The sequence below is a fragment of the Thamnophis elegans genome, chromosome 17 (assembly GCF_009769535.1).
Source record: "Thamnophis elegans isolate rThaEle1 chromosome 17, rThaEle1.pri, whole genome shotgun sequence".
Lineage (NCBI taxonomy): Eukaryota > Metazoa > Chordata > Lepidosauria > Squamata > Colubridae > Thamnophis > Thamnophis elegans.
In genome coordinates this window covers 1,227-22,882 of record NC_045557.1, presented here as the reverse complement: position 1 = coordinate 22,882, position 21,656 = coordinate 1,227, and the positions used below count along the sequence as shown (strand labels likewise).

Genomic DNA, 21,656 nt, shown 5'->3' with positions numbered 1-21,656 from the left:
GTGATGGATTGATGGCTTACGTCCCATTGTTGACCCTCAGCAACAACAGAAACCGGTTTATTTCCCCCGTGATGATCCCTGGCCTTTCAGGCCTTTTGGCAGAGCCCCCGTTGCCACTTTGGCCGAGTGTGTCCCATCTGCTCCGGGTTCTCTTCTTTTCCTCTCTTCTCCCACTTTCCCAGCAACAGACCCTTCTGCAGAGAGCTGGTTACATGTCCAAAGAAGATCATACGAGCCGGCCCTTTGTGCCTCAAGGGGTCCGATTTGTTCAATGATCCATTGGTTTGTTTTCTTGGCGATTATTCTCAGCGGTCTTTTCCAAAATCAGAATTCAAAAGATCAAAGTTCTGATATTAACGCTCTTCATAACCTGCTTCTTCAAAGTCCACCTTTCATTGCCGTAGAGGGTTGCATGGAATCCTCCGTCTCGCCTCGTTCTGATCTTTGTGGGACGAGAAGTAGCAGAGTCACCGAATTGCAAGGGCTGCTCTGCCCAAGGCTGATCACCTGCGGCGTGTTTCTTAACTGCCTCTGCCTTCCTCGTGGATGGTTGATCCTGGAAGGCAGAAGCTCTCCGCCCCTTGTACACCTTCATTGTCCATTCTGAGGCTCATTGTTCTACTTGCCATTACTTTTGACTCCTTTAAGTTTAGCAGAGAAAGTCGCTCTGTTAAAAGTTGACACAATTATCTGAAATTGGAATTGTCTTAGAAAGTGGAAGCTTGAAGACGGGGCCAGACAAGAGATTTGTAGAGTGTAGGTGCAGTTTGGGGCTCCCTTTCTGCTCTTGACAATGGCGCCAGAGCACGTGGGGTGAAATCCCCTGAAGCCCCAAAGGAAGCTGGACGAGTGCGGAGGCTCCTCTGAGCTTTGTCTTGGCAAATGTTCCTCCAGATCATAACTTTGCTCACAAACGTACCCTTTCCACCGCCCAAGGCAGGACACGCCACTGCAGGGTTTCAAATGAAGTGGTTCCTAGGTTGTTTGGGGTGTTTGCTTACTTCAGCCCCACCTGTTTCAAAGCAGTCGGTGGGTGAATATCCGAGTTAGTCCAAGTGGAGAAGTGACGGGAGAAGAAGCTTTCGGGACTGGCAGCTCAGTGGAGCCTCCTTGGGCTCCCCTCTGGATTTCCACTGCTAGAAGCCAAAGGCTGCCCACGGGGCTGGCTGTGGAGGGGATCAGGCTCCCTCTTGGCCAGCAGAGTGCCCTTCGGTGCCAGCTTCACATGGCTGCCGCTCCCTCCCTCCCTCCCTCCTTTTGTAGGCCTCCCAGAGACAGGGTTCCGTCCCCTTTGGCCCCGGAGGCCTGGCCCTCCTCCCACTTGCTATCAGTCATTGCACAGGAACATAATTCATGGGGGGAAGAGCAGTCTGCTCTAGCAGCCATTATATGGGAGCAGCTGCAGGTACGCAGAAGGGGCGGAATCAGTGGCTCTGCCTCTCTGGGCCAGGTGCCGGGCCTGCTGCCATCGTCTGGGGGGGGCATTTACCTGGCTTTGACCGGAAAAGGTGAGTCGGGCTTCCAGTCTCATCCAGCAACAGGCGTCTCCGGGTTATCCAGCCGAATCCCGAGAAGAGCCAGTTCAGTTCAGAAGAGGCTCCTTGTGCTGTTGAGGGGTGCAGGAACGGAGCCACCCGTAGTGCCTCTCCTCAGCCTCCTCTCCCTCTGCTCTCCCTTCCCTTTCAGACCAACATCCCTTTCCTGCAGAACGTGCTCAGTAATGATCAGTTTCTCCATGGCACTGTGGACACCCAGTTCATTGATGAAAACCCAGATCTCTTCCATCTGCGGCCTGGCCAGAACAGAGCTCAGAAGCTGCTCCACTACCTGGGTAGGTTTAGAATCCTGCCATCCAAAAGACTGCATCCCCCCCCCCACAATGACCAAGGAAGGAACCCAAGCCCTTCGTGACCAATGGCTGCCTCCAGCAGAGGGGGATCCACTGCTGTCACTGTTAAGAATCTCTCCCCCATTTAACAGGATCTGCTTTCTGTCACTTAAACCCTTGTTCCGATCCACACCCTCCCCCTGGAGAGGCAGAGATCTCAGCTCAGCTTGCTTCGGGTCTTCGGTGGGTTCCCACATTGGGTCTTGACTGGGCGGGGAACGAGAAAGGAAGCCAAATGAGTTTGAGTCATCTCGGGGTTACTTCTTAGAAACGGAAGTTCAGAACCACGTTAGGGGATGGGCAAAGCCTTTCTCTCCTGCTGTGAGCAGCCAGGGGCATCTGCAGGCAGTCCCCTCCGTTGACTTCTCCTCCTCTTCCTTTCCAGGACACGTCATGGTAAATGGCCCCACCACGCCCATCCCTGTGAAAGCCCAACCTTCGCCCATTGATCCGTTGGTCCCTGCGGTTCCCTTAGGTGAGTTGTTCCCAGAAGCCGTCTTGTTTTCCAGAAGAACTGGGGAAGCCTCCCCCAAGACATCTGGCTGCAGCAAAGAAAACGCTCGGCTGGACCGCCACTAACTCTTGGCCTTCAGGAAACGGCTGCTGGTGCTGCTGCTGCCCTGAGTCACAGAAGCACTTGGGATCCCGGGGACCATTTACGGCCAAGGATGGTTAACTGCTTGCTGACCTGGTGGGACTCATAAACTACCCAAGTCTCCTGCGACTCTCTGCAGCCTCCATTCCAATGTACAGGAATAGGGCTAAAAAGAAGGGACTGGAAGGAAAAGTAGGAGAGAGAATTAGCTTGATCAAGGGACCTAGTCCCTCCCTTCCTCCCTCCCTTCCTCCCTCCCTCCCCTGGGGAGGATGGAGCCCCCTTGCCTCATCTCATCTGTTCTGGGGCATCCAGCATTCCCAGGGTTTGCTCCAGGGGTGGGTTGCTGCCGGTCCCTGCCGGTTCTCGCGAACCGGTTGGTCACCAGAACCAGAAGTAAGCCTGCCCCGTCCCCGTCCCTGTATACCCATCCCGGCCGGATGGTATTTTGTCCCTTCTGTCTCCCCGTTGCTCAGAAAAGCAACTTCGGGAAGGTCCTTTGCTAGCAGGCATGTTCTAGGATGCCTGCCGCCACCAAAGGACCTTCCCAAAGTTGCTTTTCTGAGCACGGGGAAAACAGACGGTATTTTGTCCCTTCTGTCTCCCTGTTGCTCAGAAAAGCAACGTTGCTTTTCTGAGCATACAGCCGCCGCCGCTTCTGGACATCTATTGCAGTCGCGAGGAGCTGAGCAGAGCACGGAGAAGAGTGTGAAGGTTCTTGGCACTTTGGGAAGCCGCGAAAGCGGCAGGGAGAGGCGCACGGCTTGGTTTAGACTCCCTGGATGTCACCGCAGCAGCCTCAAGAGCGCCGATCTCGGCATTTTTCGCATCGGGCCGTGCTGCAAGTGGGTAAAGACCTTTTCCGGATTGTTTGTGGTGGAGGTGCAGGCCCATCGCCCCCTGCTCAGCAAAGCAAGTCAGGGGAAGTCCTTTGCGCTGGCAGGAAAAGGCCTGCACCCATTCCCTCCTGCAGCACGCCCCAATGTAAAAAACGCCGACATCAGCGTGCTTGCGGCTGCTGCTGCTGCGACGTCCAGGGAGGTTAAACCAAGCCACGCGCCTCTCCCAGCCGCTTTCACAGCTTCCCAGAGGGCCAAGAACCTTCGCGCTCTTCTCCGTGCTCTCCTTGGCTCCTTACGACTGCAATAGACGTCCAGAAGTGGCTGGTGCAGCCGGACTGGAGAACTTTCTCTTCTCAGTGGAGCTGTGGCCGCCTGCCTGTCAGGCCTTTCAGGTACTTCGACCCCCAGGAGGGAGGAGGCCATGGGGGGCATAAAAGGAGCCGCAGCTCCTCTGTGAATGGAGAGGAGAAAGGTTGGCTTCTCTCTGCCATTTAAAGGCTACAGCAGGGAGAATCCCAACTTTTTTCCTCTCCCTCCATTCAGAGCGGAACTGCTCCAGCCTTCCCCCCCCCCCACACACACACACGTTGCCCAGTAATGGGGCCAGCCTGCTCTGCCCCGCAGTATTTGGGTGGCAGGGTCCTCTGTTTGGGGGGGGGGGGGAGAATTTGGTTGCAAAAACACCAAGGGGGAGGGGGCATACTTGGAGGGCCTGTTCCTCTTCCCCTTTTCCTCTCAGCCCTGCATATCCAGAAATCTCCCCCCCTCCAAGCAGCAACTGAGACCATGCAGGGGGGAGGGGGGCAGGAGAAGATAGTGGACAAGAGAAATTGAAAGTCAGGAAAGACGGAGCGATTGTCCAGCAAGAGGAGTTTCTGCAAAAGGGGGGGGAGGGGACAGCTTCCAAAGAGCTTTTGCTTTTAGCCATAATTGCCATCAGAGCAGATGTTGGGGGGCAAGGAAGAAAGGGATCCCAGGTGCCCAGCACCTTGAAGAGGAATGCATGGATGGGGTGACAGGGAATCGGAGGAGGACTGGAGGGGATTCCCTCAATCGTCTTCCTTTGTTCCCCTCCCTGGAGGGAAGACCAACAGCGTTTTGCAAAAGAGGGGGTTTCCCCTTAAGGCTCCACCGTGTTCCCACATTCTATATCTGGATGGGTTCGCCGGTTCGCTCCTTGCCTTGATCGGGGCCTGTAGTGTACACGCAGTGGGTGAAAGGAGTGAGGGGGAGAGGGGTGCTGGACAGGAAAATCCATTGGATTTGGCCGGCTAATAAATTCAAATAGGTAAATAATTAAAAAAGAAACTTTGGGGGCTACAGGGCTCTTTTGCAAATTCAGACTGTTAAAAGGGTCTTTATCAGAGGAACCTATATGTACTTGCAAGTAAAGTAAAAGCCAGATTATATGCAAAGACAACATCCCCACCAAAGTTTTTTTTTTTTTTTTAAATATTCTTGAAAGGGTAAAGAGGAATGACTTGTGTGAGAATCACCAATTGTAATCCATCATTTAGAGACTCCCAATTTGTTCTGCACGTCCATAACTGAGTTTGTCTATTTATTAAATTTATATACCTCCCATCTCACTAGTTTAACTGATTCGGGACAGCTTACAATGCCATGAAAGCTAATAGACAAGCATTAAAATTAACAATTAAATGAAGGCTAAAAATCCATGAGGATGAAACACTGCAGAGATGGTCTTGTGTCTCTTAGGGACAGCACCACACCTCCATATTTTCCCTCAGCCCCTGCTTTCATTTATTTATTTGATCAAATTTTGAAACCAACCATCTCTCTCACAAAGGGACTCCGGGCAGTGTACAAGTAAAATATTAACACCCAAAAATAAGCATATAAAATTTGAAAGAGGCAAAGATGATTAAAATGCGAAAACTGAATTAAAATTAAAACTTTCAGTTTTCCCTTGCATCAAGGCTCTCCAACAGAAGAGACTCTTGATAGCTCCAGGTTGAAATGAGGGGTCGTGGGTGCTCTCTGAGCTTGGTGGTTTTCTTATAGACATTTCATTACCAAACTAGGTAACATCATCAGTGCTAAAAGGGAGTGGGGTTGGGGGGGTGGAAGGAGGAGAAAGATAGGACAAAAAAGGAAAAGATAAGGAGGGAGAGGACTGTGGGGTCCTTTGGTGTTCTCTGAACTTGGTGGCTTTTAATTATTTTTAGGGAATTTTTATTTATTTATTGTTTATAGAATGTTTGTTACAAGAAATGTTATTCCTTTTTTGCAAATGTTTTATTTGTGATGCAATATGTTGCTTTTAAGTGTGCAGGTTGGTGCATGGTTTATGTGTCTCAAGGTGGCTGCTTTTCTATGGGCAGGCCAGGTTGGTGCAAGGCAGCTTTGCCAGATTTTGTGTGTTTCTGTGTGATACCTGGTTGTTTAGGTAATTGTGAGGTGGTTGCTGGTTCTGTGAGCTTCCTGGCACTGTCCTTTATAATTTCCCACAATGCCTTGTTGGTTTTTATTCCAGTGGCTTTGTCTTTCCTGTCCTTAGGGTTAGGTGAAAAAACTGGTTTCATCTGCAGTCTTTTGGGGGGGGGGGGGGATTGTTATTTTTTGGTGTTTTCCTGGCCCTGTCATAGTTTGTGTGTGTGGGTGTGTAATGTCCCACAGTTAACTACACATTAATAATGATCAAGTACTAATAATATTTCCTTATAAATTAGTGACCTTTCCTTACATAATTGGTGTTTTCTTTCATACGTTTAAATTTCTAATTGCTGTTTCTGTTAGTAATTGATAAAACAAATCCCACATGAAAAAATATTTGAAGCCTTCTTGATTTTAATTGTCAATTTATTCATTCCTGCACATTCTAATATTTATTCATTTTCATATCTTTGTTTTTTCCACTGTTGTGCAAACACAATTCCAACAGCTGTTAACATGTGTAAAATTAAATATGTATTTATTCTCTTTGAAATACAAGTAGTAAGTAGTAAGCTACATACCTTCACATGGCCGGCAAGCCACTCCCACCCGGTGACATGGCCAGCAAGCCACTCCCACAAAGGAGGCCACACCCACAGAGTAGGTTCCAAAAATTTTTGAAATCCACCATTGGTTTGCTCAAACCCTCCAGAGGAAGAAAAGATTTATGCCTCCTATGCTCAGCCCTTGTGTTTTTAAAATAGCAATTTTATTAAATATTACAATAAAAAGATAAAAACTAAAACATACTAAAAATGAAGTAATGTCAAGAAAAATAATGCAGAAAAGAAGGAAAAAAGTAAAATAAGAATATACTAAAGAAACAGAAAATATATAAAAATGATTTCTCCTTTAATAACAGTATAAACAACTTTAGTAAGTTATTACTTTCTCTTAAAATACAACAAATATCTCTTCTCATATCTTGTCTCTTATCTTAAATGAATCTAAGGAGCCTTATTGTTCACTCCTGCTCAGCAAAAGTCCAATAAACTTTACTGGAGATAATAACACCTCTATTTTAACTTTGGTTGAATAAATCTAATTTATATTCCTTTCCAGGGATGGTGTAAGGCAGGGCTGCCAAACTCGATCTCATTGTGGGCCGCATCAGGGTTGACCTCGAAGGGGCTGGGGTGGGCGTGGCCAGCTCGACGTCACTCATGTCGGGGGGGGCCCTGTGGTGGCCCAGGTGGCGCTGGGGGGATCCATTGTCTCCATCAGAGGAAGGTGACACCAGGGAGAGCACCAAACTGTCCAGAGGAGCCTCGCCATCCCTCTCAGGCCATGCAGAGGACCGTCAGGTGGCAGGGCAGGCCGTCCAGGGGCCTAGGCAGCAGAGTGGAAGTGCCTGGCCCTCGAGCTCCCAGGGCCCCGGGGCCCTCCAGCCCAGCCCTGCTTCCCCAGTGCCGTCCGTCTCCACGCAGGGAGACCCGACTTTGCAACAAAGCATCTTCAGAGATAGGATGGGGGACCACCAGGAAAGGTCAGGAGGAGGAGCCAAGGGCTGCTTGTGGCCCCCTGCTAAACCTTCCTTCCTTTCCTTCTTTTTTTCTTCCCTTTTCCTTCTCATTCTTTCTTCTCCCCTTTCCTTCTTTTTCCTTCCTTGCTCCCTTCCCATCTTTCCTTCCTTTTCTTTGTCTTTCCTCTTTTCCTTTCTCCTTTCCTGTCCCTTCTTGGATGCTCAAATGCAAAAGGGGAAACATTTCTCCTGTCGTATTGCTTTGCTTTTGATTCGTTTTGCTAGCCCTCTGCCAACGAAAGAGGAGCTCTGGGGAGACGTGTGCGGCCCGCCTGGCCCCATTTCCATACGTGGTGGCTGCATGTGGCCCCTCTGAGCTCCCTTTTTGCTGGCAGAGGCACCGCGGGCCAGTCCTTCACTGTTTCCAGTTGCAAAGGAGGTTTCTGCTTATTGCCCAGTAACAACAGTGACAACAGCATGGATTTGGGGGGGGCAGCTGGCAAATTGGGGTTGTGAGTTAGTGAGTTTTTATATGTTTCTGGGTTCTTTGTTATCAGCGTGTTGGGATTTATATGAAAAAGTTTCTTCTCTGCCCCTTGGACTTGATACAGTGCTTTAATTGTCATCATGAGATTCTCTTTTGTGGCAGGTGGAGTCATGACTGGCCCTAAAGGAAAAGGGGAAATGTAAATCCTAAGTGTTTGGTTTTCCTAATTTGACCTTGCACAACCAATTCCAGTCCTTGGTCTGTTCTGCTTTCTTCTTGGAGATGGCTTTTGCAATGTGCGCATTATTTTATGAATGAAACTTGGTTTCCTTAAACTTTGCCTGCAGGGTGTTTTAGTGGAGGAAAAACTGGGGCTTCTTTCTGCCTTTTTAAAGGAGATTTTTCTCCTCTTCCCCTTTAGGGGAAATTCTGCTTCTTTTCTTGTTCTGTGGAATACTTTGTTCTGGGGAGGGGGCCCTTCTACCTGAGCCCTTCTCAGCCCACCAACCGAGCAACAGAGGTTTGGTTAACCTTTAATTAGCCATTTTGCAATTGGCTGCTGATCTTAATTGGAATGGTGGGCACTTCTGCTTGCAGCCCCAGGGCATCTGAGGAAGCTCCCTGCAGGGGCAAAGGCTGCTGGTCCCAGAGTCTCTCCTGGAGGCCCCGAGGCTCTTTGGTGTGCTGGCTGCAACAGACTCTGGAATGGACACCAGCACGAGAGGAGAAGAGGAGAGCTGTTCGTTTGCCAGTTTAAAGATCCTTAGATAAGAGTCCGCAGAGCTACCATGTCCTTGGGAAAGGAGTGAGGTTTTCATGGCCACTTTCTGTGCTTTGCATATAACGGAATCCTTTTTCTGCAACAGGTCAGCCCCCCGACGGCTTCCGGGACGTCCTTCTCAGAGAGGGCCCTGCGGGCTTCGCCAAGGCCATTCGGCAGCACCAGGGCCTGCTTTTAATGGACACCACCTTCCGAGATGCTCACCAGTCCCTGCTGGCCACTCGCGTTCGCACCCACGACCTGAAGAAGATTGCCCCCTTCGTAGCTCACAACTTCAGCAGGCTCTTCAGCATCGAGAACTGGGGAGGTGAGAGAGCGCTGGGGTCCCCCTGCCACCCCCCCCCCCAGGAAGTCTGTGAGGAAGCTTGTGAGGAGGTTTCTGGCTGCCAGGTTGATGGCCAGCTGAGATGGGGCTGCCCACGTGCGTTCTGAGTGGACGTTTGCCCCCCAAGGGCTCTCGATGAAGCTAGCAACTCAGGTTTGAAATAAAGGGACAGGTTTACCCTGCCTGCACATAATCACCACGGGCGATAGTCATAGAGCTGTGAGCCTGAAGGAAGACCTAGCAAACTTAGTATTATAACTGGTCAAAAACAGCAAATCAGAAGAGCAAATAAAATAACAAAATTACCCAAAGAGCTTAAGAATGGCATAAAAATGGATATTTTAATTTTAAGTGAGGATTTGGCTTTTTGTTACCTTGCCAGCCTTCTTACCGGATTATACAAACGTTACAATTCCCAAGCCCAGTCAGCAGAATAAAGGGCTCCATTTTATCTAATCAGAGCCTGGGAGGAGAGAGTATTGCAGCGCAGCAGAAAAAATAGGTGGTACAAGCAGTAATAAAGCCTCCCTGATTGGTCAGTCAAACAGCAGGAGGGGTGGGTTAAACACAGCAGTCAATCATCGTGTCTTGGGGGTGGGGGAGTTATGTGGTGCCAGAGAGGCATTCAGCCAGTCCCGAGTCCTGAGCTCTACTATTAGAATGCATCGCTCTGTGTGACCGTCTTTCTGACGGTACTTAATTCCTCCCCTTGCAATGTCAGGTGGAACTGGATGGGGAGGGTGAGAGCAGTGGCGAAATGCCATGTCAGACCTTTTGCCTGCCCCCAACTGCCTGGAAAAAGGAGAATTGCCACAACTTAATTTCCTCACTTCCGACCCCCAGAGGGCTTCCAATCATCTTCTCAACAACCTTCCCTAAAATGGGTAGCTGGAGACCAAATAAACTTTGTTTCTTGAGGAGTCATCCCTCAAGGATGCATCATTACCAGATGGATCCCACCACACGTCATCTTGGGATAGTTTTCGTACAATCATAAGCAACATGGATCTTTTAAGTGATCCCACTTACAACTTTGAGGATCCTCTCCAGTTCCTCAGGACCAGTAGGTTCACCTCTTCTCAGATGACGGAGCAGTCAACTCCATGTGGGAGTTAAGTGGGATCACTTAAAAGATCCATGTTTACAGTCAGGCCCCACTTGGAACAGATCTCTTATGAGCGACTTCATCCAACAGATGGCCCCTTTGTCCAGGAGAGAGTGGGGTCACCTTGAAGAAGCTGCCAGCCCAGCTGTTGGCAGATGGAAATGTTGCCCTCATTGCAGTAAAATTCCTACTTATGTAATGACCCACAGGTGGTCCTTCATCCTTATTAAAGCTGCATCTTCACTCCCTTGCATGTTCACCTCAGACTCCAATTGTGTTCATCCAGATGTTTGGAATGTTTGGAATGTTTATTAACATTTGTAGGCCGCCCTTTTCCCTGAGGGGACTCAGGGCGGCTCACATAAAATCAGGAAGGGGAATACAAACAATGACGTAGACACATATAATAAGCAACATTCATTCATCATTCGGGAGGGGCGGCTATCTTTGTCCCCAGGCCTGACGGGCTAGCCAGTTCTTAAGGGCTGTGCGGAAGGCCTGGACGGTGGTGAGGGTACGAATCTCCACGGGGAGCTCGTTCCAAAGGGCCGGGGCTACTACTGAAAAGGCCCTCCTCCTTGTAGTTGCCAGCCGGCACTGGCTGGCCGATGGAATTCGGAGGAGGCCCAATCTATGAGATCTAATTGGTCGCAGGGAGGTAATTGGCAGAAGGCGGTCTCTCAAGTACGCAGATCCACTACCATGCAGGGCTTTATGGGTGACTAGTAGCACCTTGAAGCGCATCCGGAGATCGACAGGTAGCCAGCGTAGCTCGCGGAGGATAGGTGTTATGTGGGTGAACCGAGGTGCACCCACAATCACTCGCGCGGCCGCGTTCTGGACTAGCTGAAGTCGCCGGATGCTCTTCAAGGGCAGCCCCATGTAGAGCACATTGCAGTATTCCAGCCTAGAGGTCACAAGGGCCCGAGTGACTGTTGTGAGAGCCTCCCGATTCAGGTAGGGTCGCAACTGGCGCACCAGGCGAACCTGGGCGAATGCCCCCCTGGTCACAGCCGTCAGGTGGTGGTCAAAAGATAGCTGTGGATCCAGGAGGACTCCCAAGTTGCGAACCCTCTCTGAGGGGTGTAAAATTTGACCCCCCAGCCTGAGTGATGGAATATTGGTCGAATCTTTGGGAGGGAAGCACAACAGCCACTCGGTCTTTTCTGGGTTGAGTACAAGCTTGTTAGCCCTCATCCAGTCCATAACGGCCTCAAGGCCTCGGTTCATCACGTCTGCTGCTTCATTGAGTTGGCACGGGGCGGACAGATACAACTGGGTATCGTCCGCATATTGATGGTATCTTATCCCGTGCCTGCGGATGATCTCTCCCAGCGGTTTCATGTAGATGTTAAATAGTAGGGGGGATAAGACCGAACCCTGAGGCACCCCATATGTTAGGGGCCTAGGGGACGATCTCTGCCCCCCCACTAACACCGACTGCGACCTGTCCGAGAGGTAGGAGGAGAACCACCGCAACACGGTGCCTCCCACTCCCACCTCCCGCAGTCGTCGCAGAAGGATACCATGGTCGATGGTATCGAAAGCCGCTGAGAGGTCAAGGAGAACCAGGATGGAGGAATGTCCTCCATCTCTGGCTCTCCAAAGATCATCGGTCAATGCGACCAAAGCGGTTTCTGTGCTGTAACCGGGTCTCAAGCCTGACTGGAAGGGGTCGAGATAGCTTGCTTCCTCCAAGGACCGCTGGAGCTGGAAGGCCACCACTTTCTCAACAACCTTCCCAAGGAAGGGAAGGTTGGAGACTGGGCGATAGTTATTAAGAACAGCTGGATCCAGAGATGGCTTCTTCAGGAGGGGTCTCACCACCGCCGCTTTTAACGCGGCGGGGAAGTTCCCCTCCCGAAGAGAGGCGGTAACAACCGCCTGGATCCAGCCTCGTGTCACCTCACTGCTGTTAGTAACCAGCCATGAGGGACACGGATCCAGTACACAGGTGGAGGCACTTACAGCCCTCATGGCCTTGTCCACATCCCCGGGGGCAACATCCTGAAACTCAACCCAGAGGTGGTCTACTTCATCCTCTTGTGCCTCGGCTGGAACTGCAGAGATAGAGTCCAAGTCCGACCGAAACCGAGCAATTTTGTCCGCTAAGAATTGGGCATAATCCTCAGCTCTGCCCTGCAAGGGTTCCCCCGCTTCCCTTTTATTTAGTAGGGAGCGGGTTATCCTAAACAGGGCGGCTGGGCGGGACTCAGCGGACGCAACCAAGGTGGCTATATAAGATCTTTTCACTGCCCTAAGTGCCCTGGTGTATTCCTTGGTGCTGGTGGTTACCATTGCTCGGTTCGATTCGGACTTATCGGACCTCCATCGGTGCTCTAGGCATCTCCTCCGGCGCTTCATCTCCCGGAGTTCCTCGGTGAACCAAGGAGGTCTCCGGGATCCGCCGCCTCGGAGGGGCCGTAGTGGCGCAATCCGGTCGAGGGCCTCCGATGCTGCCGAGTGCCAAGCAGCAACCAGAGTCTCTACCGGACTGTGGGCGAAAGTATCAGGAATGACCCCAAGCTCCGTCTGGAACTTTAATGGTTCCATAAGTCGCCTGGGGCAGAACCACCTGGTCGGTTCCTCCTCCCTACAGTGGGGGTTTGGTCTCTGGAAGTCGAGCCTCAGTAGGCAGTGGTCTGACCACGACAGGGGTATGATGTCGTTACCCCTCAGACCAAGATCACAAATCCACTGCTCCGAGAGGAATACGAGGTCGAGCATGTGACCCGCCGAATGGGTTGGGCCCCGGATTACTTGGGTCAAGCCCATGGCTGTCATGGAAGCCATGAACTCCTGCGCCCCATCAGAGTTTTCACCGAGCGACGGCAAATTAAAGTCCCCCAGGACCATCAACCTAGGGAACTCAATTGCCAGCTCGGCTACCGACTCGAGGAGCGAGGGGAGGGCTGCTGCAACGCTGTTGGGAGGCAGGTACGTTAACAGCAGACCCACTTGACCCTTGAGGTCCAACTTTATCAGCAGAGACTCACACCCGACAAGCTCCGGAGCAGGGACCCTACGAGGAACTAACGACTCCCGGATAACAATGGCCACACCCCCACCCCTTCCCTGGGCTCTCGGCTGGTGCAGCACCTGAAATCCTTCTGGGCACAGCTCTACAAGGGGGACTCCTCCCTCTGGGCCCAGCCAGGTTTCAGTAATACATGCCAGGTCTGCCCTCTCGTCTAAAATTAAGTCCCGGACGAGAGGAGCTTTATGTACCACAGACCTGGCATTTAGCGACAGCAGCCTGAGTCCAGGGTCCTGACTACTTGCGCCATCTGGTCTCGGAGTGGGACTCATAGGGCCGGAAGGAGGGATCTCTGTAATGTAGCGAACCCTCCTTCCCCGGTAATGGCCTGCCCTAAAGTCCCCGCCATATCTGCCCCTCCCTGTTACAACCGTAATACCCCGACCCTCTCCCGTGTCTCTGGTCCCCTCAACCACCCCCATGGCCCCCGCATCTCCCGGCAGGTCCTCCGAATCATACATACCCATGCACTCCCCCAAACAGTCCCCACGTAAGAGTTAAAACACAGAAATTTACAACAATATAATAATAAAAAGTGGGACATTCATTCATCTCATACGTATCCCATGCATATCCCATACAAAGAAAGAAGAGAAAGATGAAAGAAAAGAAGGAAACTAAAATAATTGCGCAGTTGATTAAAATTTAAAGTGCGAGTTCAGATGGCAAAATTGGCTCTTAATGTTCAAAGTTAAAGTGGCTGGGGGCCAATTACAGTTCAGGTGGAATATATGGGGGAGTGTCTTATAACCCCTCTCTTCTTCTGTAAATTTGTTGGTCAAAAGGTCCTGCGGGGGTTCAGTGCGAACACACAATGCTGCCATCACCTGTCCACCCGCAGCCCAGGCCCAGAGTTTTCTTTCCGGGGATAAAACCACTCCAACGAGTTCCCAAAGGCACACCACTAAAGATAAGTAGGGTAAAAAGATGGAACCGGCGTTGTAATTGCCAGGAGAGACCGTCGCTGTTCTCAGGATGGAACTTGCTTCCTCAGTATTAAATGGCCGAGGCAGCACGAGAACCACCGGAATCCCTAGAGCCAATGGGGTCGTCCAGATCTGTAAAGTCCAGGGGTGGTCTCCCCAGCTCCTCGACCCCACTGCAGGCAGACAGAGCAGGGAGGCCCACAGGATAGGCGATGAAGCCGCCGCAGAACGCCGCCGCCGCTTCCAGGCTGAAATTCCTCTCCTCGCTGCCAAGCGGCCCAGCCAGCATGGAAGCCGCTGAAGGCGCTGGAGCCTTTGCGGTCCGGGGTTATCCCCAAAGTGGTAACCCCTACCGCTAGCTGATCTTTTCGGGCTCCCTGGGTCTCAAGCTTCCCGGACGGGCCTCTCATGTTAAATTTAAAGTTGTTTCTCACGGTTTTTTTCTGCATTTTTCATCGGATAATTCAGAGCAGACGGAGCCTCGCAGCCATCTTAGTCTCGCACATGCGCTTCCCCGCTTTTTTTGCAGGATTTCAAGAGCTGCTCCCCGCTCCTCTCCCCAAAAGCCTCCCGATTGAGATACCCATCCTTTATCCGCCTTCTCTTCCGATTTCTTTGCTAAATCGCTCCAGGTTAAGCCAGAAGGGGAAGAGCCAAAGCCAGATGGATCTGATTCCTTTCCCAGGTCTGCGAAATATCTGAAACACTTGAGCAGAGGCTGTTTTGAAATGAGTGGGCTGTTGACTCTTGAATTTGGCCACAGGTTTGGCTCCCACAGGCCTGAGTCTCTCTGGCGTATAGGACTCATGGAATTAAGGGCCGTAAGCAGGGGTATTGCTGTGAAGATGGCGGTGAACAAAGGAGTTGAACTTGGCTCCGTGGCTCCAACTGAGGCCAGAGCCAGACCACTTGACCAAGGACCCCTCCTCCTCCTCAGACTTGCCGCTGTGCCAGCCGAGAGCCCTTTGGGGAAGAAAACACGCTCTGGGTCCCCTGATGTATTTTTCTTTCTGACAGTCAAGGGGCTGAGAGGAAGCTCCCAAGGAACCCCAGGGCTTCAGGTGAGTGCAGGAGACCCCTCGCTGACCCTTCTCTCCCTCCCTCCCAGGTGCCACCTTCGATGTTGCCATGCGCTTCCTGTACGAGTGCCCCTGGCAGCGGCTGCAGGAGCTGCGAGAGCTCATCCCCAATGTCCCATTCCAGATGCTGCTGAGGGGGGCGAATGCGGTGGGCTACACCAATTACCCAGATAACTCTGTCTTCAAGTAAGTGGTGGGCAGCTTCGCCTTCCGGTCTGCTGGTCTTTCTCAGAACCGGTCCTGCCTTTCTGAGGTTTATTTGGGCAGTTATGCCTTTTATGCTCAAGAAGCTTTTGTTTTTGCTTGTTTGAATCCTTGAAGTTCCTTTGGTCCCTCCTGGAAGCTCAGTCACCTTGGAGGAAAAGCCCAATTGTGGCTTTCCACACTAAGCCGACATCCTTGCTAGAGTTTTATCTGCCTTTGGCTAGCCTGCTCCCTCCCTCCCTCCCTCCCTCCCAGGCAGGCCGTGAAGCAGAGCCTGGCCTTGACTCAGGACTCCTCTCCGTCCCCATGGCAGGTTCTGCGAGATGGCCAGAGAGAATGGGATGGACATCTTCCGTGTCTTTGACTCCCTCAATTACCTCCCTAACATGCTGCTGGGGATGGAGGCAGCTGGACAGGCTGGGGGCGTGGTGGAGGCTGCGATCTCCTACACGGGGGATGTGGCTGACCCCAGCCGGACCAAGTACACCTTGGATTACTACCTTAGCCTTGCGGAGCAGCTGGTCAAAGCCGGGACTCACATCTTGGCCATCAAGGTAGGCCGGGAGGGAGGGAGGGAGGGAGGGAGGGAGGGAGGATGGGGAAGGCTTTGCCTGCGTGCTTCCACTGCCCCCAGGGGGCAGGGCACACCCGTTTCCATTCTTCCTCATGGCATTCCATCCAGGAGGTTTCCTGGGACTTGGAGCTGAAATGAGAGAGCCCGAGGGAGCCGGTTGTCCTCCTCCTCCTCCTCCTCCTCCCCCTGGCCTGGCTCCAGAAGGGAAGCTGACGCCCCTCCCTCGACCCCAGGGGAACCGTCTCCTCTGCAGCTGCATCTCCTCCCTCCTCCTCCCTCCTCCTCCTCCTCCTCCCCCCCCCTCCTCACCGGCAGCCTTTGCCCTCTTCTCTTGCAGGACATGGCTGGAGTGTTGAAGCCGCAAGCCTCCTCCCTGCTCGTGGGGGCGCTGCGCAAGCAATTCCCCGACGTCCCGCTTCACATTCACACCCATGACACTTCAGGGGCCGGCGTGGCTTCCATGTTGGCTTGCGCTGCTGCCGGGGCTGACATAGTTGATGTCGCGGTGGATTCCATGTCGGGCATGACTTCCCAACCGAGCATGGGTGCGATGGTGGCTTGTACCCGTGGCACAGAGCATGACACAGGTCTGAAGCAGAAGCGGAAGGGGTTCTCGTCTGCCCCACAAAGGGCACCCCAGTCTGCAGCCAGGATTTTGCCCCCCCCCCCCTGTCTGGCCTGTGGGTTGCAGCAGGAGAATAGATGCCTTCGAGCTGCTTCGAGCAATTATAAAATCGTAATTCCACAAAGAAATTTTAAAAAAAAATCTATATACGTAAGGAATTGCGGCCAGTCAGTCCGAGTGAACCCACAGCAGCTTACGCCAACTTTTAAAATCAGAATTATAGCCCACAAAAACAGAAGCAGAAAGAAGATGTGTGTGTGAGAGAGGGAGGGAGGGAGAGGGTGGGGAGGGAGAGAAATAATTGGCCCCTGGCCAGGGCATTCCAGCCAAGGCTGTCCCTGCCCTCGGAAGGCTCGGGAACCAGCCAGACCAGCCCTTGAGCTCTGAGAAGTGAGTGGGGGGAAAGCCATGGGCAAACGTCTGGCTTCCTACGCTTAGTAAGATTGGGGGAGACTTCGTGGCCTCTAGGATTCTCTCGTGAAGCCGCTCTTCTCCATGCCTGTCCGGCACAAGGAGTTTCCTTGCAGGTGGCCTTCTCAGTACTGGTAACTTTATTCCTCGGACCAGTTTATTTCCAGAGGGACGTTATTTCTTCCCAGAGGAGCTTTGTGGCTGTTTGCTGAGCTGTCTGGACGTCTTCCGGACCTTTGGCGAACTGGGCTCCCCTTGGGGAATCAGGGGGCTCCCCAGACGTCAGATCAGAGATCCCCCCCCCCATTTTATCCCCACAACCGTCGTGTGAGGTGGGTTGAGCAGAGAGAGCGAGGGACTAGCCCGGAGTGCCCGGGGCAATTCAGGACGGGGTTCTGCAGCTGGATCAACCCGTCCCTTGTCCCAGAGCAAGGCGCCACCAGTTGAGCGCACCGGCCCCTGGCGCCCTCTGCCAGGGAGGAACCTTTGTCACTTGCAGCTCCTTAGAGGAAGGGGAAGGGGGCAGTCCTGAAAGGGGTCACTGCACTGTGTTTCTGAAGACACAACGCTGACTCAGACCCGGCCATATTCAGCCTCGAAAGAAGGTTTGTTCATTTGGTTAGCTGGTTGACTCTGTCTGGAAATGGAGCTGGGCTCAGGTTGGGTGGCAGGGCTGCCCGCTGCTCTGGGCTGATGGGAAGGATTTCCCCCCTCCCTTCCCTCAGGCATCCAGATGCAGAAAGTCTTTGACTACAGTGAATACTGGGAGGTGGCCCGGGGCCTCTACGCGGCCTTCGACTGCACGGCCACCATGAAATCTGGCAACGCAGACGTCTACGAGAACGAGATCCCCGGTGGCCAGTACACCAACCTGCACTTCCAGGCCCACAGCATGGGGTTGGGTCACAAGTTCAAGGAGGTGAAGAAAGCCTATGTGGAGGCCAACAAGCTGCTTGGCGACCTCATCAAGGTCAGTCTGCCCACCCCAGTCCTCTCCCCTCCTGGAGCGCAGGGTGGACATCACAAAGGTGGGCGGGCGAAGAAACTCTCAAAAAGATTCCAGGTCTTCGCATAATTATCTGCTTAGCCAGCGGCGTCACTGGCTAAGGGGCTCCAGGCCTCTCAAGGGTTGACGGTCTCTAATTCAAAGGTCCCTAAAGGCCACAGGAGGCTCAGATGTTCTCTGCCATCCCTTGAGAAAGGGGCCTCCATGGGCAAAGCGCACTCTTACGTAAAGCCAGAGCTGGGCCAGAGCCCTGTCTAATTTTTCTGAGCACAGTTTGTTCCAGGAAAAGGCAGTAGCGGCTGTGACCATCTCTACCTGCCGCCCGGTCCTTGACAAGATCGCCTCACCCTGCCTGCTGAAGGGTCCCTTCCCCTTGTCTGCCTTTGTGCCTCAATGGCTGTTGGCTGCTTCTGGGGAGAGAGACACACCTGGTGCTGCTCCTCTCAGCGTGTGCCGCCCCCCCCCCCCCGTTGCTGCCCTGTGCAGGTGACACCCTCTTCGAAGATCGTGGGGGACCTGGCTCAGTTCATGGTTCAGAACAACCTGACGCAGGAAGACGTGGAAGCTCAGGCAGACGAGCTCTCCTTCCCCCAGTCCGTGGTGGAGTTCCTGCAAGGCTACATCGGCATCCCCCACGGGGGCTTCCCAGAGCCCCTCCGCTCCAAGGTAGGAAGGGGGGCCTGCCTTGCCACCTAGGAGGAGCCCAGAGAAATTGTGTGTGTGTGTGTGGGGGGGGGAAGTAAACCCACAGCCTTCTTCTCTTAACTTCATACCAAGGATTTGAGGGTTTTTTTCTTTGCATTTGGGGGGGGGGGGGGCTTCTGGCATGGCTGAAACCTAACAAAATGGAGGCTTTCAGATATTCTCTACCCCTCGATTCCTGCTTTGGGGAGTTGAGGGGGAGGCCGAGCACATCGGAAGGAGCAGAAAGAGATTATGCCCTTCCTAAGGGATAAGGCGGCTTCTATGGGGCTTCCACCTCAACACCCATTGTGCTTCCTTAGGTGCTGAAAGACCTGCCCCGCGTGGAGGGCCGCCCCGGGGCCTCCCTGCCCCCCCTGGACTTCGCAAAATTGGAGCAGGAGTTGTGCGAAAAGCATGAAGAGATCACCCCAGAAGACGTCCTGTCCGCTGCCATGTACCCCAAGGTCTTCAGTGACTTCAAGGACTTCACAGCCTCCTTTGGGCCTGTCGAATGTCTCAATACGCGGCTCTTCCTGGAGGGGCCCAAGATAGCCGAGGAGTTTGAGGTGAGATCCAGAGCGCAGGAAGCACCAAAAGTTGGGTCAAAATGCCAGGAGTTGGACCCCCCAGGAATGAGCAAAGGTGATGAAGCGGGGAGGCCGGTCGGTGTAGGATTAGTCTGCACTAGGAGCACCAAACGTGGCATTTCATTCATTCCTTCATTAAATACAAACAACCTCCATCTCACCCGTGTGACTCACGATGTTTTGCCTGCGTGCCCCACAGATCCAGGTCTGGCCTCCTTGTGGGGACGCCCCTGAGGGATAGGTGGAGCCCAAACTTGCTCCTGGTTGTGCGCTGCTCCTGTGATGCCTCCATCCTGACCTTTTTCTCTGGACCAATTTCCTTATTGCTTTATATGCTTTAAAGAAGCGAAAAAGATTGAAACCTCTTCAGTGATAGGATTATAAGTCCAGATAACTAGTGACAGCCCTTGAAAGAGCAGGGGAAGGTCATCTAGGAGGAAACCCACTTTTTCAAAGCTCTCCAATATCACAGAGATAAACAAGGGGGGTTGCAGAAGGAGACGCAGAAGCTGTAGCAGGGCCAGGGGGCTCCGTTGCCCAGGTCGCAAGGGCCAGAGGGTGGGAAAGAAGCTGCCAAGGACCCACCTCTCTCTCCCTCTCCCTCTCTCTTCCCTCCCTGGTGCCCTCGCAGGTGGAGCTGGAACGGGGGAAGACGCTGCACATCAAGGCCTTAGCCCTGGGAGACCTCAACCGGGCTGGCCAGAGGGAAGTCTTCTTCGAACTGAATGGACAGCTGCGCTCCATCCTGGTCAAGGACACCAAGGCCATGAAGGTAAGGAAAGAGGCAGGCGGGAGGCAGGGCAGGGCTGGCACCTTAAAGAATTCAACCCCGGGAGATTGGGTTTTGCTTTACAGAGTTATCGGTCTTCTTTAAAATCAGTGGCATTTAAAATATATCTCTTACTCATAAATGATATTTAGGTTAATTCCTAACGCCATTAGCCACAACCTGTTCTACGATTGTCAACCAAGTGAGTGTCGTCTACTTCCCAATGAAGTAGACGCCTCCCCCCGTCTCCGCCAGCCCCCTTGCGCTCTCTCCTGGGCAGGAAGCCACGGAAGGAAGCCGGGGGTGCCTCTGCCCACCTCACACACTTAATCTTGCCTTGCCAGGAGATGCACTTCCACCCCAAAGCCCTGAAGGACGTCAAGGGCCAGGTGGGGGCTCCCATGCCTGGGAAAGTCATCGACATCAAAGTGAAGGAAGGCGGGCAGGTTGAGAAGGGACACCCGCTCTGCGTCTTGAGCGCCATGAAGATGGAGACCGTGGTCAACTCGCCCATGTCAGGCACGGTCAAGAAGATCTATGTCAAGTCTGAGATGAGCTTAGAAGGGGATGATCTGATCCTGGAGATTGAGTAGCCGTCTCGTCCCAGGGACCCCAAAAGCTGCGGCGGCTTCTGAGCAACCTGCAGGGCTGCCGAGAGGCCCTCAAAGCAAGTTTCCCAGCTTTCATCACTGGGCCCCCCCCTTTCCCTCCCCTCCCCTCCTCTAGGGGAGGAGCAGGGCTGGGCTTAAGGAGGGCAGGGGACTCATTGCTCCCCCCTCCTCTGCGAGTATCGTGGCACTCGGCACTCCTTGTTGCCTTCCTCCTCCCGGCAGAGAGAAAAGGAGCCGAGTGCGAAGAAACTGCTGTGGCTGCCCACCCCCATCTCTCTTGCACCCCCTTTTCCTGGAGGCTGTCAGCCAGTTTGGCAGTAGAAGGGGCCACTTCTGTCCCAGGCGGGGCAAGGGGGGGGTGGGCTTCTTCCTCTCCAGCTGCCTCTTCTGCCTCCCTCCTTTCTCCTTCCTTTCTGCAGGATAACCTTTGCCCCCATTGGAAGCTTTTTTTCCCAGAGGGGGAGCGGTCCCTCCCTGCTCCCTCCCTTCATCCATCCACCTCACCCCTTCCATTTCAGTTGCCGAACCGAGGAAGGTTGGCTGTGCCCAAGTTTAAACCTTGGGCCGCCACTTTGCGACGTAAAAGCCAGCTAAGCCGAGACTCCAGGGTTGCTTCGGAGGGGGTGCAGGGGCTGCCGTCCCTCCTTCCACCACTGGAGGCGGCAGTGCAACCAAATCATGATTTTCCTGTTGCCAATTATTGGATCGATCATCTGGGCTGGGCCTGAGAATCGTGGATGGATTTTACTTGGGTAAAACAAGGGCAAAGGGCAAAACTTTTAATGGAAGCCCTTGAAATAAATGAAATAAAATGCGATGGCTCTGTGTGTCTCTTTGCACTCCTTGACGTGCCTTCCCTCGGCTACTTCAGCCTTGGCTAACTTACTTGAGAGCTTCCTTTTGCAAACTGTGTCAGAAGAGCAGCAGGAAACCTGAGGAAGAGGGCTAGGATGCTTCGCGTTTGTTCAGCAACTGTTCAAAATTACAAGGGCCCTGAACCAACTGGCAGAGCAGAAACACAGGAGACCGTGGATCGCTTTGGCCCTCTGGGTGTCCACTTTGGGCCAGGAGGGATGGCTAGGGAGGGAGGAGGCTGTGGGGCTTGGCCCTCGGAGACACTCAGTAGTTGGGGTGGGGGGTTTGTAAAAGACAAGTTTATACTTTATTTTCAATGCTCTCTTCCAGGGTCTCCTTGACCCTC

General features: G+C 52.9%; 1 protein-coding gene across 1 annotated transcript in view; it reads left to right on the top strand.

The window, feature by feature from the left end:
* The window catches only part of PC (pyruvate carboxylase), a 110,530-nt gene extending 89,258 nt beyond the window's left edge, over window positions 1-21,272 (top strand). The window contains 11 exon segments of the mRNA XM_032233835.1: window positions 1,687-1,831; window positions 2,274-2,363; window positions 8,598-8,819; window positions 15,014-15,170; window positions 15,502-15,742; window positions 16,100-16,349; window positions 17,524-17,768; window positions 18,291-18,470; window positions 18,809-19,054; window positions 19,707-19,847; window positions 20,189-21,272. Of these exon segments, the coding sequence (XP_032089726.1) occupies window positions 1,687-1,831; window positions 2,274-2,363; window positions 8,598-8,819; window positions 15,014-15,170; window positions 15,502-15,742; window positions 16,100-16,349; window positions 17,524-17,768; window positions 18,291-18,470; window positions 18,809-19,054; window positions 19,707-19,847; window positions 20,189-20,437 (2,166 nt within the window). The 3' untranslated portion in view covers window positions 20,438-21,272.
* The last annotated feature ends 384 nt before the right edge of the window (window positions 21,273-21,656 follow it).